This window comes from Callithrix jacchus, chromosome 15, assembly GCF_049354715.1.
Source record: "Callithrix jacchus isolate 240 chromosome 15, calJac240_pri, whole genome shotgun sequence".
In the NCBI taxonomy this organism is placed as follows: Eukaryota; Metazoa; Chordata; class Mammalia; order Primates; family Cebidae; genus Callithrix; species Callithrix jacchus.
In genome coordinates this window covers 31075697-31092374 of record NC_133516.1, presented here as the reverse complement: position 1 = coordinate 31092374, position 16678 = coordinate 31075697, and the positions used below count along the sequence as shown (strand labels likewise).

The 16678-nt window shown below is 50.4% G+C and overlaps 2 protein-coding genes across 18 annotated transcripts; one reads left to right on the top strand and one right to left on the bottom strand.

Moving 5' to 3' along the window:
- Positions 1-33: 33 nt before the first annotated feature.
- Positions 34-14755, top strand: CCDC51 (coiled-coil domain containing 51). Of its 17 annotated transcripts, none has more exons than XM_078350752.1 (5): positions 34-396; positions 5674-5860; positions 11876-12069; positions 13093-13257; positions 13763-14755. In XM_078350752.1, exons 4-5 carry the CDS (start codon positions 13108-13110, stop codon positions 14519-14521), a joined length of 909 nt encoding a protein of 302 aa, XP_078206878.1. In that variant the 5' UTR covers positions 34-396; positions 5674-5860; positions 11876-12069; positions 13093-13107; the 3' UTR covers positions 14522-14755. The 17 variants fall into 17 exon arrangements, with proteins under 17 accessions (XP_078206878.1, XP_035131269.2, XP_078206875.1 ...); XM_035275378.3 differs by having other exon boundaries at positions 11871-12069; XM_078350749.1 differs by having other exon boundaries at positions 11750-12069.
- Positions 2506-6282, bottom strand: TMA7 (translation machinery associated 7 homolog). The gene is made up of 4 exons (XM_017964888.4): positions 6227-6282; positions 6080-6135; positions 5910-5997; positions 2506-2861 (listed from the first exon to the last, which is right to left on the bottom strand). The coding sequence occupies exons 1-4, from the start codon at positions 6240-6242 to the stop codon at positions 2827-2829; spliced, it is 195 nt and encodes a 64-aa protein (XP_017820377.1). The 5' UTR covers positions 6243-6282; the 3' UTR covers positions 2506-2826.
- Positions 14756-16678: the final 1923 nt, after the last annotated feature.

Below are 16678 nucleotides of genomic sequence, written 5' to 3'. Positions count from 1 at the left end.
CGGCAGGTGGTGGGACGCGGAAGAATGACGAACGTCCGAGTGCGCCGCCACGCCCCGCGGACGCCCGGGCGGCTAGGTGGCTGCTCCGAGGTCAGGGGCAGAGGTTCTGCAGGTTTGCGACGAAGACTTAGGTGCGGCGCGACGCGTTATCGGAGAGGCGGGCGGATCCGAGGCGCACCAGCTCCGTCGCGCGGGTGGCTTTGCGTTCTCTCCCTGGCACTTCGTGGAGGAGGGCCGCGCAGGAGCAGCTTGCCCTAGCAGTCACGCATGTTGCGTTTCCGTCGAGCCAGGCAGCATTCAGGAATGTGGTCTCTGAGACCTCGCTTTCGTTCTCCCGGCAGACCCACCTCCCACAAACCCCGAGGCTTTCTTGAGGCGGAGAGTGGAATATGATGGGTGAGGAGTATGAATAGAGCTGTCGTGTGCAGACACCTTCGGGAATAGTGAATGTTTCACATGCCTACATTTGAGGTAGGCCCAGGGAGGAGGAAAGTACAGGGAGGAAAAGTCCAAGGAGGAGTGATGTTTGGAAATGTTCCTGTGTGGGAGGGGGTGGGAGCTGCTCAGGCTGTTAACATTAATTCCTCTGAGTGGTGGAATGTTTTTTTCCTAAGCTCTGGTTGTATGGAATGAGGCTCAAGAGGTCAAAGTAGTCCCCCTGTAAATGGCACCTGGGCTGACGTATAGGTTAAGTGAAGTTAGCAAGATAGAGGGCTGGCACATGAGAGGGAGGCCACACAAAAGCCAGGTAAGAGTTAGCTGAGGCGAAGACAGAGGTAAAATTTCACAAAGGAGCAGCAATTTGAGCTGGGTTTGCGTGACTGACAAATTTTACTGGGCAGCAGTGGTGTGCAGAACAGTTAGCTGCAATAGAGAATTGGCGGTGTAGAGTAACAGGAGCAAGACTCTTTCAGCCTTACCTGACCTGCTCAATGCCAAACTTTACTCATGAGTGTCCTAGGAGTGTTTGTGAAGGCATTATATAAAAGGAAGATTAAATGAAAGGGAGATTGCTATCAGGGTCTACAACATCTAAGGAGTTTAAAGTTTTTTGGAGTAACTGGTAAGTCTCCCTCAGCTGCCCAAATGTTGCATGCTCAGTTGCTCCAGGACTCTGGTCTTGGAAAGAGACAGGATTGTTCACTTGTTAAAGAGGGATAGGTTCCACTAAGTAACTTGCTCTCAGCAACAGTGTGAATCACTGGTGCTCAGGTTTGTTTTAGCAGCATAGGGCTGGGTGCCACCTGGCAAGGCCCCATAGGGAATGCCTGAAGCCTAAAGAAGGGTGCTACTGGCTATGCAACTTTCTGGAGAGGACCAACGCAGGCTTCCCCCTGCCCCCACCCCCCGCGTTAATATCTAGTATAGTAATCATGAAAGTTTTCAATATACCAAAACCTTTTCTAGTTTTGATTTAGCAAAGTCTTATAATGGTTCCAGAGCTCTCTTTGAAAATACATTCGCAGAGAAAGCTTAGCATTATTAGCATAGTTGTATCAAGGGCCTGGAAGAGAAATCCAAATACTTGTGCCTCTGAATTCATTTTTTTTTTTTTTGGTTACAGGGTCTTGTTCTCTCTCCCAGGCTGGAGTGCAGTAGTGTGATCTTGGCTCACTCCAGCCTTGAACTCCTGGGGTCAAGGGATCCTCCCACCTCAGCCTCCCAAATAGCTGGGACTACAGAAGTGTACCACCACACCCAGCTAAGTGTTTCAGTAGATATTTAGCATACATTATGGATGGTCTCTGTCCTTTTTGCATTTAGTGAGGGGCAAGTGACAGGTATGCCTAGCACTCTAGTGCTGGGTAGCAGGAGGCAGAATAAGCCCACATTTTGCCTTGCCCCTAACCCCTTACTTGACACTGGCACACCCTCCATCCACCAGCAAGTGGGCTGGGGCTTCCTGCAGCTGCTGCCCTGGACGTTTGGTGTGCATGGGGACTTCACTGCCATCAACTTGGAGGAGCATGTCATTTGCCCTGCCCTGCCTCTTCAACGGTAGAGAAGTTCCTTGACAACAGGAACTGCTCCCTGGTACACATACCCCAGTGCCTGCATATAGCAGACTCCTTACATGAACAAACAAGTCCCATTAAAACATAAGACAATTTGGATGTCACAACATAAAAGTTGGGTTTTTTTTTCAAAATGCAAATTCTGGTCGGGCACAGTGGTTCATGCCTGTAATCCTAGCACTCTAAGAGGCTGAGGCAGGCAGATGACTTGAGGTCAGGAGTTTGAGACCAGCCTGGCCAACACTAAAAATACAAAAAATTAGCTGGGCATGGTGGCGGGTGCCTGTAGCCCCAGCTACTTGGGAGGCTGAAGCGGGAGAATAGTTTGAACCCAGGAGGTGGAGGTTGCATTGAATAGAGAGGATGCCACTGCACTCCAGCCTGGGTGCAGAGTGAGACTCTATCCCCTCCCCCACCAAAAAAAGTGCAAATTCTTCTAATCTCATGTAACATATTCTGTCAGGTGTATAACCACACAAGAACAGCATCCTTTCAAACAAGTTGGTTTAATTTCAGGTGATACAAAGTTTAAGGTAGAACAAGGACCAAAAAGCAGACTCCTGCAAGATTCTGAGCTGGTTTTACTTTAAATTCACAGTTATGGTAGGAATGACTTAGTGAAAACAACTAAAGAGATGATAAGCCACTATACTTTTTTTTTTTATACAAAAGTTTATTCTTAAATGTACAACCGCTCCAAGACAACACTTAATTCTAGCTATAGGTGGCAAAAGATGCTATGGCAGGGAATACAGATGTTTAAATACGGATGAAATAAAGGGTCACCATCTCCTCAGGGACAAGGAACAGCTTACTTTTTGCCAGATTTCTTAATTCCACCTGTGGCTGCAAAAGAAAAATAGTCACAATCAGGGAAAAATATAGTTCTTATGGTAGAAGCCCCATGGGCCTGCTGTAGACCTTAATAAAGCCTGGCTTTTGTACTAGGCATTCACTTTAACACAAACATGGATAGCAGTTTATTATTTTTATTTTTATTTTATTTATTTATTTTTTTTGAGATGGAGTTTTGCTTTTGTTACTCAGGCTGGAGTGCAATGGCGTTATCTTGGCTCACCGCAACCTCCGCCTCCTGGGTTCAAGCAATTCTCCTGCCTCAGCCTCCCGAGTAGCTGGGACTATAGGTGTGTGCCACCATGCCCAGCTAATTTTTGTATTTTTAGTAGAGACGGGGTTTCACCATGTTGACCAGGATGGTCTCGATCTCTTGACCTCGTGATCCACCCGCCTCAGCCTCCAAAAGTGCTGGGATTATAGGGGTGAGCCACCTCGCCCATGGATAGCAGTTTCACTGATATTGTCTGTTCTGGGTAAAGGTAAAATGAGGATGAGATGGAGTATAAGCAATGGCTGGCTGCACACTGGTCTAGATCTATACTGCTGTATAATTCACAGATTGGCTTATTTAATCCTCATGCCATATCAACCCATTTTACAGAAAAAGAAGCCTCCCCCACCCCTTTTTGAGACGGAGTGTTGCTTTATCACCTAGGCTGGATTGCAGTGGTGTGATCTCAGCCCACTGCATCCTCCACCTGCTGGGTTCAAGCCATTCTTCATGCCTTACCATCCCGAGTAGCTGGGACTACAGGTGCCTGCCACCATGCCCAGCTAATTTTGGTATTTCTAGTAGATAGGGTTTTACCATGTTGGCCAGGCTGGTCTCGAACTCCTGACCTCAAGTGATCCGCCCACCTCAGCCTCCCAAATTGTTGGGATTACAGAAATTGAGCCACCGTGCCCAGCCAAAAAAGAAATCTTATTGTTAGGTATTGTTCAAGGTATATGACAAGCCTGGATTCTAACCTGAGTTGTCTGACTTCGAAGTCCACATTCTTAACTGCCACATTATACTACCTTCCACATTATGATCCTGGCACCTGGTATGCTCTACCAATTTACAAATGATCATATGTGTGAAACCCAGCAGGCAATTTAAGAAACAGGGTAAGATTAAGTATGCCTAATACAGGAAAGAGATCCAAAAGGGCTTGACAAAATAAAACTTAAAAAAAAAAAAAAAAAAAAATAGATGATGCTCAGTGAGAAACTAGCATAGAGTTACACTAAGGACTGACCTTTTCCCTATACACAATTACAGATTAAAAGAGGGTGCAAGATGCTTTTTTTTTTTTTTTTTAAAGATAGGGTCAAGCCAGGAGCGGTGGCTCAAGCCTGTAATCCCAGCATTTTGGGAGGCCGAAGCGGGTGGATCACGAGGTCGAGAGATCGAGACCATCCTGGTCAACATGGTGAAACCCCGTCTCTACTAAAAATACAAAAATTAGCTGGGCATGGTGGCGCGTGCCTGTAATCCCGGCTACTTGGGAGGCTGAGGCAGGAGAAGTGCCTGAACCTAGGAGGCGGAGGTTGCGGTGAGCGAGATCGCGCCATCGCACTCCAGCCTGGGTAACAAGAGCGAAACTCCGTCTCTAAATAAATAAATAAATAAAGATAGGGCCTCACTCTGTCTCCCAGGCTGGTATACAGTGACACAATCACAGCTTATTGCAACCTGAACTCCTGTACTCAAATAATCCTCTTATGCCTAACTCCTGTGCTAAGCTACACTGCCTCAGCCTTTTAAATAGCTGGGATTACAGGAAATAGGCCACTACCACCATGCCCAGCTAATTTTTAAAATTTTCTGTAGAGACAGGGTCTCCCTATAATGCTGTGAACTCCTAGCCTTAAGCAATCCTCCTGCTTAGGCCTCCCAAAGCACTAGTATTATGGTCTTGAGCCACTGTGCCTGGCCCCTTACACCATTCTGAAAAGGAATCTCAAGAGCTAGAATCTTAGTGCTGGGTGGGTAAAGAATAATGGATCAAACCCACCGGGAGAAGTCTTGGGAAGCCCCGGATAACACTCCCACCCTCCTTGTCTCCATCATGCCTATCATGGCTCACAGTGCTCAAATAGGGCGTAAACAACTGTGGAGGAAATAATCACTAGTTCGATGAATGTAAAATAATGTTTAAGATGTACATACAGTACTAAAACTGCTGGGCCTGAAAAATCTTTTGAAATGTAATGAATTCCTCTTACATAAAAGAGGTAAAAGGGTGGAGAATTCGGTTAGAAAAGCATATGGAGCAACAGCACACCGAAGAGCCTGGACTTGGCACACCCAGAAGTAAAGACTAAGGAAGCAAAAGCATTTATTAGAGACAATATGAGCGGGGGGGGGGGGGGGGGGGGGGGCGGGGGGAGGTGGCCGAGCGCGGTGGCTCACGCATGTAATCCGAGCACTTTGGGAGGCCAAGTCGGGTGGATAAGTTGAGGTCAGAAGTTCGAAAGCTGACCAACATGGTGAAACCGTCTCTACTAAAAATACAAGACAATTAGCCGGGCGTAGTGGTGGATGCCTGTAATCCCAGCTACTTGGGAGGCTGAGGCAGGAGAATCACTTGAACCCGGAAGGCATAACCGAGATCGCGCCGCTGCACTCCAGCCTGGGTGACAGAGGGAGACTGCTTCTCAAAAAAGAAAAAAAAGCTGTAAGTCAAGTAAGGTTCAAACACTAAGAAGACAGTAAAATACGAATTTGGGGCAAGAGATTACGGAAGACATCGAGAAACGTAACTCTATGAATCTGTGTCTGAGGTAAAACATTTCAATGTTTCCGTTTCTGCAGCTCTTCCCTAAGGAATGGAAGCCCAGACTGCCTGGGAGTCAGGAGACTTCGTTTCCATCTCCCGCCCCTTACTGCTGCTGCAAATCCATGACTGGCTAGAGACCATCCGCTACAGCGGACGTCGGAAACCGAGAGCTGACAGTTCAGGAGGCAGGAAAAAGACATGCCGGCGCTCTCATCCCAACAGGTGCCTCATAGCGTTTGGCCGGCGTGAGCTCCATTCGGCCCCCACTTACCCAGGGGCCCCTTCCCCGCGGCCTTTGCTTTTAGCTCTTCGAGTTTCTTCTGCTCTTCTTTTTGTTTCTGCTTGAAAGCCTTATCTTCCTGGGGAGAAGAGGAGCGGGTTCAACTCAGACCTGTCTCCCAGCCCCTTCGCACCCGCCCGCGCCTCCACGCCCGCCCTCACCTCGTCCATTTCCTTGGCCTGCTTCTTGGGCTGTTTCAGGGGCTTCTTCTTGCCACCTGTGGGCGACAAGAGCAAGTTCGGCCTGACCCCCGCCGCCCGGTCCCCGCCCCGCCGTCCTCGTAGTCCTCAGCGTCCCGGAACACGTACCTTCCCGGCCGGACATGGCGCCTGCCGCCCCTTTCCCAGACCCTGCCACCGGAAACGGAGCGCCTGCCACCGGAAACGGAGCGCCTGCTCCCACCCCCTTTCGTAGGCAGGGACGCAGCCCCGCTGATTGGTTCCTAGTTAGGAAGTTGAACTCTCGCTACCGGATGCGGCCTGCCAGGGGCGGACACTAACAGGTCAGAGGTCAGTTGAGTGGCAGACGCTCTGTCGGGCCGCGCCAGGTACGAGAAGCTAGGGTCGTCCTGCCAAGGTAGAATCCGGAACCGCAGGGGTACTTAACGGAAGCCCCCCCCGCCCGAGGCCTGTAGCTGTGCACGGGAAGAGCACTGCAGGTAGACAGCAGGGCATGTCCGTGTGCAAAAGGCCTTGAAGCTCCGCGCGTTCCTGGAACCGAGGAAAGCACAGCTTAGGTGGAGGGAGATTAGGCGGGGAGGTGGCAGAAGTGGACGGGAATTACATCACCTGGTCCTATAGCTTTGGAAGCCCCTGTACAAACTGTAAGGAGTTTGTTTTATAATATAGTCAGGGATGCAGCAGTTTGCGAATTCTGTTTATTCATCCAGTACGTATGTACTGTATGTAGGTACCAAGCTGACATTCTAGTAAGTGAGGCGGACTATAACCAAATAAGTGAAATACGTAATCTCAGGTCATGGGACATGTGCATGGAAAAAATAAAGCGGGAAAAGTGGATCAAGAGTGCTAGGGTGGGAGTGGGATGGCCATATCTGATAGGGTGTATGGGGAAGGCCTACCAACGGCCTACTATGTGAGCAAGACTTGAAGAGGTGAGGAGCAATCAGCACAGATAGCAGCTGGCATGAAGGCCCTGAGGTGGGGATAATCTGGTGCGTTGCAGTAACTTCAAGAAGGTCCATGTGCTTGGAGTGGAGTGAAGAAAGGGAGACTAGTGGGAGATGAGGTCAGAGATGAATGAGAGCCAGTGGGTAGATTCCCTGTAGGGCATGGAAAGGACAGGCTTTTACCTTGAGAGAAGTAGGGAACCATTGTAGGGGTTGAGCAGAGAGACAATGGTCCCAACCTGTGTTTGGAAAGGAACACTGACTGCTCTGTTGACAATAAATTGCGGGGGCTGGAATAGAAGCAGGGTGATATCTGTCAGGAGGCTCTTGGGGTAATCCAGGCTAGAGATGTGGGTCATTGGGACCATTTGGGAGCAGTGGCAGAGGTAAGAGGAGAAAGGATCCTGGATTTAGAAAACCAGTGGCATTTGCTAGATAGATGGATGTGAGGTGGGAGAGAAAAGTGGGGAATCGCAGTGATGTGAGGTTGTTGGCCTGAATATTTGAACTTGGATTGCCGTCATCCATGATGGAGAAGGCTGTGGGAAAAACAGGTTTGGGAGGGGAAGATGAGATCCCCATTAGGTTTTTAGGCAGAGATATGGGTTGGGAAGTTTGATAAATGAACCTGGAACCCTGGGGAGAGAGGTCTGGGCTGGAGGAGTCAAGAGTATAGTTTTGTTTTGTTTGAGATGGAATCTTGCTCTGTCGCCCAGGCTAGGATGCAGTGGCATGATCTCGGCTCACTGCAACCTCCGCCTCCCGGCTTCAAGCGATTATCCTCCCTCAGCCTCCCAAGTAGCTGGGATTACGGGTGCCTGCCACTGCGCCTGGCTAATTTTTATATTTTTGGTAGAGATAGGGTTTCACCATCTTGGCCAGGCTGGTCTCAAATTCCTGACCTTGTAATCCACCTGCCTTGGCCTCCCAAAGTGCTGGCCTCCCACAGTGAGCCACTGTGCCTGGCCAGTTTTTTTTTTTTTTTGTTGTTGTTGTTTTTAAATAACAGCTTTATTGATATATAACTTGCATACCATAAAATTCACACAACATGTACAATTCAGTGGTTTTAGTATATTTATAGAGTTGTATGTTCGTCACCAAAATAAATTTTTTAGACCATTTTTATTGATGAATTTTAAAACCCCAGGACTGGATAAGAGAGGAGTCTGAGTGCTGAGCACTAGGGTGCTACAGAGTCTGGACAGTGTTCAGAGGTTAGGCAGATCAGTGGGGACTGGAAACCAAGTGAAAATGGCATGTGAGGGAGGAGGGAGTGAGGCTGGATTAGTGGGAGCTGGACAGAATTGGAGAAGAGGAGCAGAGACAGTGAATTCAGGCAGTCTGTCAAGGAGTTTAGTTATAAAGGGAAGCAGAGAAATGGGCAGTTGGTGGTGGGGGGGTCAGATTGATTACCGAGCAATGTCTCAGGAGAGGATTTGGGACCTGGGGCACAGGCTGGTCTTCTCTAGAAGCATGGTGTTTTTTTTATTTTGTTTTTTTTGAGACGGAGTCTCACCTTGTCCCCCAGGCTGAAGTGCAATGGTATGATCTTGGCTCACTGCAACCTCTGTCTCCTGGGTTATAGCGATTCTCCTGCCTCAGCCTCCTCCCAAGTAGCTGGGATTACAAGCACCCACCATCATGTCTGGCTAATTTTGTATTTTCAGTAGAGATGGGGTTGGTCAGGCTGGTCTTGAACTCCTTCAGGTGATCCACCCGCCTCAGCCTCCTAAAGTGTTGGGATTACAGGCACGAGCCATTGTGCCTGGCCTGAAGCATGGATTTTTATCCTGAGGATCAATAATGGAGGTGGAAATGGGCAGCTACTAGTGGTTGGGAAGGTATGGTGGGAGTTTGTAGAAGTTCTCCAATTTTTTATTTTCTTGGTGTAAAATGAAGCAAGCAGGCCATCAGCTGGAAGTGAGGATGAGGAGCAGATAATAGAGGCTTGAGAAAAGGGCAGTTGGAAGGAGACGGCCATCTACATAGAGTAGGAGAATGGATCTGAAGGGGCAGAATTCTGAACTTGACTCTCAGGGCCCTGCTTCACCTGTCCAACTTCTCCATCCACTTTTTGCTTTTGCTTTCCAGCTGCACTGACTGCCTTTCAGGTTTTGGGTGACCTCAGGCACTTTCCACCTTTTCCCTCTGCCAGGAACATTCTTCCCCTTGCTGGTTGAAGAGCCTGTGAAACATCTAAGTGGTGACATCCTCAGGGCTGAGAAACAGGGCCCAGGGTTGGGGGCGGATGGGGTGGCGGAGAAGGAAGGACCGGAGTGGAGAAATAGCTTGGGAATTATTGCCACATTCCTTTATGAAGTCTCTGCTGCCACCTAGCTTATGTTCTAGTGAGGGAATAGGCAAGGAAAATGAAGCAGAGAAGGTAGTTGGGGAGGGAGTGGTCAAGGAAGCCTTACTGAGGTGATATTTGGGCAAAGATGAAGATGTTAGGGTGAGCCGAGTAGACTTGTGATGGAAGAGTCATCCAGCTGGAAGAGCACAGAGGCTGGAGCAGAGTATAGCAGTAGAAGAAAGAGGATGAGGGCTGAGAGGTCTCAGGGCTTTTGGCCATTGCCAGGTGAAATGAGAGCTGTTGGAGGGGGTTGATCAGAGGGATATAATCTGATTTATGTGTTACAGAGCCTTGGGCTGCCATGTGCAGAACCTGGGGGTTGGGAGAGGAGGGGAGAAAGCCGAGATTGCATAGGAGACAGTAGCTGTCATCTCTGTCAGGAATAGGTGACTTTCCTGGGGTCTAAGAGTGGGTAGCTAGTGGAGGTGTTGGGAAAGGAGGCTGAGAAGGTTCTGGAGGAAGCCAAGAGGGGCAGTGATGTTGGGAAGAGAGGGTGTTGAAAGTGGTGCCAGCCGTGGCAGACGCTGCATGCTTTGTTTGCTTTGATGAAGGGTACACCTGCAGAGCTGTTATGGGGTGCCAGCCTGTGTGTCATGGGTGCTGGCATTGAGGCCTGGGAGTCTGACTGGGCTTCTGGGGCCTGGATGGTAAGTAGCCTTATGGGCATGGAACCCAGCCTTATGAATGGGGCTCAGGTGTTTGGGTGTGACACCAGCTTGGGACCACTGTCACAGTGATGTTCCCTTCTGAGGCTCTCAGCTTGGGCCCACTTTGCCCAGAAGCCATGTTCCTACCCAACCAGCTGTTTTCAATGGGCCTGAGCTTCTCCAAAGACAGTTCTTAGCACAGCATGATGGAGAGGAGGCTGGGATGCTGTGGGCAGTCTCTGTCTCACATTACCTTCCATCAGGAAGCCCCTTTCTGTTCTGTATCCGGAGCTCCTTCAATCCCTTCCTGTCTGCAGCTCCCTCTGCCTTTCTCTCAGGCCTGCTCTGTTGGCCACCAGGTGTCGCTCTCACAGCCAGGATCAGCACTTAAGGACTTCGAGATGTGGTTTGGCCAGAGGAGGGTGCTGTTAGCTCAGCTTTTTCCAGGAAAATGGGTCACCTGGCCACCTCTTTCGGGGGCAGGGGGGTCCTCAGAATCACTGCCACTCTTGGGGTCAGGTGAGGGCTGATTCTGGATAGTGGGAGACTCCTTGCTGTTCAGGTAATGAGAAGCAGGCCCAAACATCAAAGCAGATGCAAGAAGGAAAGATTAGAGAAACCTGACCTGCTGGGTCCAGTGGCTCACGCTTGTAATCCCAGCACTTTGGGAGGCCGAGGTAGGTGGATCACAAGGTCAGGAGTTCAAGACCAGCCTGGCCAAGATGGTGAAACCTACTAAAAATACAAAAATTATCCAGGTGTGGTGGCAGGCGCCTGTAATCTCAGCTGCTCAGGAGGCTGAGGCAGAGAATTGCTTGAACCCAGGAGGTGGAGGTTGCAGTGAGCTGAGATCTGGGCAACAGAGTGAGACCCAGTCTCAAAAAAAAAAAAAAAAAGAAAGAAACCTAACCCGTTGAGCAGTGGCAGGTTGGAGAGAAAAGAGAAAACTTATGGAAGGTGAGAAGTGTGAGACTGAGGGTTGGGGGTCTGGAAAGTCAGGGTGGAGATGGATGGTGTGAACCTAAGAAAAGTCCTCTGTGGCAAAAAGTGTTGTCGTTGTTGTTGTTGTTTTTGCCCCTGGAATTGTCTTAGAGGAGAGCTGAGAGTTTTCTGTCTTGGGTCACAAATGGCCTGTGTTCTTATGTCCTCACACAGAATTGAAACTGCTTCCTTGGTGCTGAGCCAGCTCTTGGAGAGTCTGGGAAGTTGGTTTTGAGGCTGTTTTACAGAAATGATCCTGGATCTTACTCTTCCTGAATTCCCCTGAGTTCTACAACATCGCGGGGAATCTTTATGCATCTCTGTCAGACTTTGTCAGCATGTGTACAACTCCAGTTTCAAAACTGCCTTTGATATCAGAAACCTGGGCACCAGGATTCTCATTCAAGTCATAGCAGAGAGACCTGGGGAATGCAGGGAGCTGGGTAGCAGGGAAGGGTCTGCTTTGTGAGGCATGGTGGTGGACACTGGAAGGCATGGTATCCTAGAGGCTCTTTCTCAAGAGTTCCATTGTCCAAGTGCACCAAGGGGAGACCATCCTCTTGCCATAGGGACCGAAGTTTTGACCCAACAAGGTGGTGCTCAGTTTAGATGATTTTAGTGGAGATGAGTCTGTTCAGAACTCTCCCCAGGCCTCTAAACTGACTTATGTCCAGCCTTTCTCAGCTGTGAGTTGACCTGTCTGGCCTCCCCCTCACAGATCTCCTGATGATGGGGCGCAGCCCTGGGTTTGCCATGCAGCACATCGTGGGTGTGCCCCACGTACTGGTTCGGAGGGGCCTCCTTGGAAGGGACCTCTTTATGACCAGGACTCTCTGCAGCCCAGGCTCCAGCCAGCCCGGAGAGAAAAGACCTGAGGAGGTGGCCCTCGGGCTGCATCACCGCCTTCCAGCACTGGGAAGAACCCTGGGTCACAGCATTCAGCAACGAGTGACCTCCACAGCCAAGACTTGGTGGGACAGATATGAAGAGTTCGTAGGACTCAATGAGGTTCGAGAGGCCCAGGGAAAGGTGACAGAGGTGAGGAGGAGATCTGAGGTGGCTGGTCCTGCCCTTAGACTTGGGAAATGTGCCAAACCAGCCACATGGTGCTGGGTGCGACATCCAGACTTGTGTTTGGCCTCATTTATCACGTGGAAACCTGGGCTTGATGCTTCACATGGGTGAAGGTCTCCATGTAACTGTGCCACCTACTTTCCCTGAAAACAGTTACTGTGTACCAATAAGTCCCCGGCATTAACGTCCATTCTGTGAAGCCAGCAAATATTTCCTTTACGGACTGTTTGGGGGTTGATAGTGAGAGTTACCTGGGGCTTGCTGCCCACGGTAACACAGTACTGTTACCGTGTGTAATTACAACATCTATTGTGAAGGTGGAGGGCACTGGGAAATGTCACACTGCGAGGTGGAAAGAGCTGCCTGTGGTTGTCAAGTCCTTTGTGGTGGCAGAAATGCATTTTGCCATCTCTGTTCCCATTCATGCTTAGGCATGGAGTAGTGTAGCGAGGTGGGAAGAACCTGGGGTTCTGCTAGGGCTCTGAAATAAATGATGCTGTCTCTTTCCTTGGAGATTGTGAGCTTGGCTGAGCTGGTGTTTCCGGGTCTATAAACTGGAGGCCACAGCAGTGCTTTTCATGGCATTGTTATGAGGCATAAATTAGGCAGCACACAGCAAACAGCCTACCAACACAGGCACGGCAAACAGCCTACCAATACAGGTTCCTTACTGTGGTTTGTATCAGGCAAGAATAGACTGGGTTTGATGAACACAAATTGTGTGCATTGTTAGCTGTTTTCAGGTTTTTCAGGGGCATGTTATTTCTGCTTGAATGGCTACATCTCGTGATTCTGATGGGCGTGGCCCAGGGCTGTACTTTGAGCACCACTGGGTGAGCCAGGATTAGTGTCTAAGGAATTCTGTTTCTCCCCTTTGCAGCTCACACCCCAGTGACCTCTTCTTAGCCACAGCCTCGCTGGGAATGCAGCTGAGCCTGTGTGGGTGTGGAGAGAAGGTGCAGACAGCTTCCGGTTTTCTCTCTGCAGGCAGAGAAAGTGTTCATGGTGGCTCGAGGGCTTGTTGGAGAGGCTCGGGAGAACTTGGAAGTTCACCAGGCTAAGCTGAAGGAAACGAGGGACCGCTTGGACCGTGTCTCCAGGGAGGACAGTCAGTACTTGGAACTGGCCACTCTCGAGCACAGGATGCTGCAGGTAGGCACCTCAGGAGGCAGCCCTTTTGCACCTGGACAGTGACCCTAACCTGGCAGATCATGGAGGTGCTGGGTGGCAACCCTGACTGGTCTGTGATCAGAGGCCTGGTACAGAGGTGAACCGAACCTCCTAGAGCCTATCCATTTACTTCCTTCTGGAGTACTGGGGCCAACTGTTCAAGGCAGTGTAGCCTGGGACCCAGAATGCTGAGGAGGGAGAACCATGGAGGGGCTGGCCCAGGGAATGCTGGACACTTCCCTTCCTGTAGACATAAGTGCACCTCTGGTCAAACCCAGGACTGCTCAGGTGGCATGATCATGCAACTCACTTTGATCACTCCCAATTCTTCTGACCCAGCCAGGTTTGTGCTACCTTTATTCATTCAGCATTGGTCTATGAAACATGTACTCTGCCAGGCACAAGGTAATGAGCCATCTGCTGGTGGCTATATCTGCGGGGCCACCTTGTGCTCATGTAACCCAGTAACATGGCTTTGTTTCTGCAGGAGGAGAAGAGGCTTCGCATGGCTTATCTGCGTGCAGAAGACTCTGAGCGTGAGAAGTTCTCCCTCTTCTCTGCGGCTGTGCGGGAAAGTCATGACAAGGAGCGCACAAGGGCTGAGAGGACCAAGAACTGGTCCCTCATTGGCTCAGTCCTGGGGGCCCTGATTGGTGTGGCTGGCTCCACCTATGTGAACCGTGTCCGGCTACAGGAGCTGAAGGCCTTACTCCTGGAGGCACAGAAGGGGCCTGTGAGTCTTCAGGAGGCCATTCGAGAACAGGCATCTAGCTACTCGCTCCAGCAGAGGGACCTCCACAATCTCATGGTGGACTTGAGGGGCCTGGTACATGCTGCTGAGGCAGGGCAGGGTTCTGGGTCACAGGCAGGTACTCCCCCGACCAGAGACAAAGATGTAGATGTCCTTTCAGCTGCCTTGAAAGAGCAGCTCAGTCATTCCAGGCAGGTCCATTCATGTTTAGATGGTTTACAAGATCGGCTTGATGGCCTAGAAAAGACTTGTAGCCAAATGGCTGGAGTGGTTCAGCTTGTAAAGGCTGCAGCACACCCAGGCCTGATGGAACCAGCAGATGGGGCTATGCCCAGCTCCCTGCTGGAGCAGGGGAGCATGATCTTGGCACTGTCGGACATGGAGCAGAGACTAGAAGCCCAAGTCAACAGGAACACCATCTACAGCACCCTGGTCACCTGTGTGACATTTGTGGCCACACTACCTGTGCTCTACATGCTATTCAGGGCCAGCTAATCCCGGGCCCCTCCTTCAGAGGGTCTGAGGCAATAGCTGTGCATGTGGATTTAGTTAGAGAATAGCAATGAAGCAAGCCTTTGGGGGGGTGTGCACAACCTCAGCCTGAAGGAGCAGTATCTGTATGGCTCACCAGCAGGCACACTTTGCTTTGTAGGCAAGGTCCATTTACATTAATTATCAAAACTTTGTGCTAATGTCTGATTAAAATTTCCTGAGTTTTATTATTTAAAACAATCAGACTGAGTTTTTTTGTTCATTGAGGATCAAGATCCAAGACCTGAAGGTTGGGTCTGGAGTTGGAGTAGTCACCCCTTTAGTTTCTCTCTCATCTCTTTGTCCTCTTTCCTGAACTGTTTTGGATGCACTCCTGAGGCCCAGATTTTCATTTTGAATTTCCTGGCCTGCCCTCCACAACCTGACTGTCCTGTGTCAAATGACCTGGGAGTTCCAGCAAGTGGAACCTAGCCCGCTGCTTACTCGTTGGTGACCATGGTTACTTCCCATCTCCTGGATCATTTTCTCTACCATGTGGGGCAGAACTTCCCGGTGTTAATACTGGAGGAGTGATCAGAGGATAGCAGGGAAGAGAGATTGGAGGAATGGTTGATAAATGTTGCTGGGGACCTCAGTATAGGGATTGGTGGCCAATCTGGATCCCTGGTACAGAGAATGCTTTGGGCAGCACTAGTGTGCCACTAGGGCTGAGTGCATACCCACATACAGCCCAGGGATAACTTCCACAGCCATGGGCAGAGCTCAGGCCACAAGTAGTGTGAATGGAGAGGCAGTGACAGGGAGGAGTCTTCCACAGGTGGGAGGTGCAGTGGGGCATGTGTATGACCTCTTTTCAGAGGGGAACCATGACCTTTCATCTCTTGGACTAAATGGCCATGGGTGGCTTTGTTTGCCCTGGTAAACAGGAGCTTTGGGCTGGTTTTCAGTCCTGGTGTTAAGAGTATTGCAGGTCTGACACATTGCAGATAACCCATTCCCCTTTGAGAGCTCAGGGGGCAGCTGTGTGCAGGGGCTGCAGGTGGGGCTTGTTCACTGGTGCCTGTGCAGAGCTGTCAGAACCTGTGGAGCCAGGAGTGTTTCCCTTAAGGCACATTTCCTTCTTGGAGCCTGGGCTCAGTCTTGGGCAGTGGGCATGGACTAAATGCCCCCCACCCCAGTACTTAGCACTTGATCCCTCAGTCACTCTATCCTTGGCGAGTAATGGCTCCCCAGAATGGCATGGGATGGAAAGACACTTAAAGTGTCCACACTCCTCATAGGGCAGAAGGCCCCATATCTGTGTACAGATGAAGGGGGTTGTGGGGTTTGGAAGTCCTAGTTTCCTCTGGGGTGAGGTAGGTCCTGAAGGGTGTGCACTTAGTTGAATGGATTTGGGAAGAGAAGGATTCTGTGCATGTGCAGGGGGCTCCCTCAAACTGCAGAGGCAGGAAAGCCAAAGTGGGTGAGGGACTGGGGCAGACTGTCCTGGCTGGGGTGGTGATGGGTGTGGGGAAGTTGCATAGAATGAGGTGGCGGGTCCAGGGTGCCAGGTGGGCAGTCTCTGAGGTCAGAGGCTAAGGGTGAGGGATCCAGGGAGACATTGCTATGCTGGTGCAGAAAAGATGCTAAGCAGTGGGGGGAGGCAGTGATAGGGAGGGGTCTCCCACAGGTGGGAGGTGAAGTGGGGCATGTGTATGACCTCTTTTCAGAGGGGAAGTGACCCTTGAACTCCTGGACTAAATGGCCATGGGTGGCTTTGTTTGCCCTGGTAAACAGGAGCTTCGGGCTGGTATTCAGTCCCGATGTTGGAGTACTGCAGGTATGACACATTGCAGATAACCCACTCCCCTTTGACAGCTTAAGGCAGCTGTGTGCAGGGGCTGCAGGTGGGGACTGGACTCAAGTGCTGGAAGTGGGAGTGGAGGAAAAGGGGTGACCTGAGGAGTTGGGGAGGGAAAATTTGAAAGGCATAGAGCCTGGAAGATGAGTGACGAAAGGCCCTTGTTAGCGGGTGGGAGATGGGAAGAGGGTGTCTGTAGCTCTAGGGCAATAGCCAGTACGGATGACCTGAACCTCAGCTTTCAGATGCCTGTGTGACAGTTTTGCCTCCCAGGAAGCTGTGCCAATGGCCTTGAGCCAAAGTCCTCCAAAAGTCCTAAT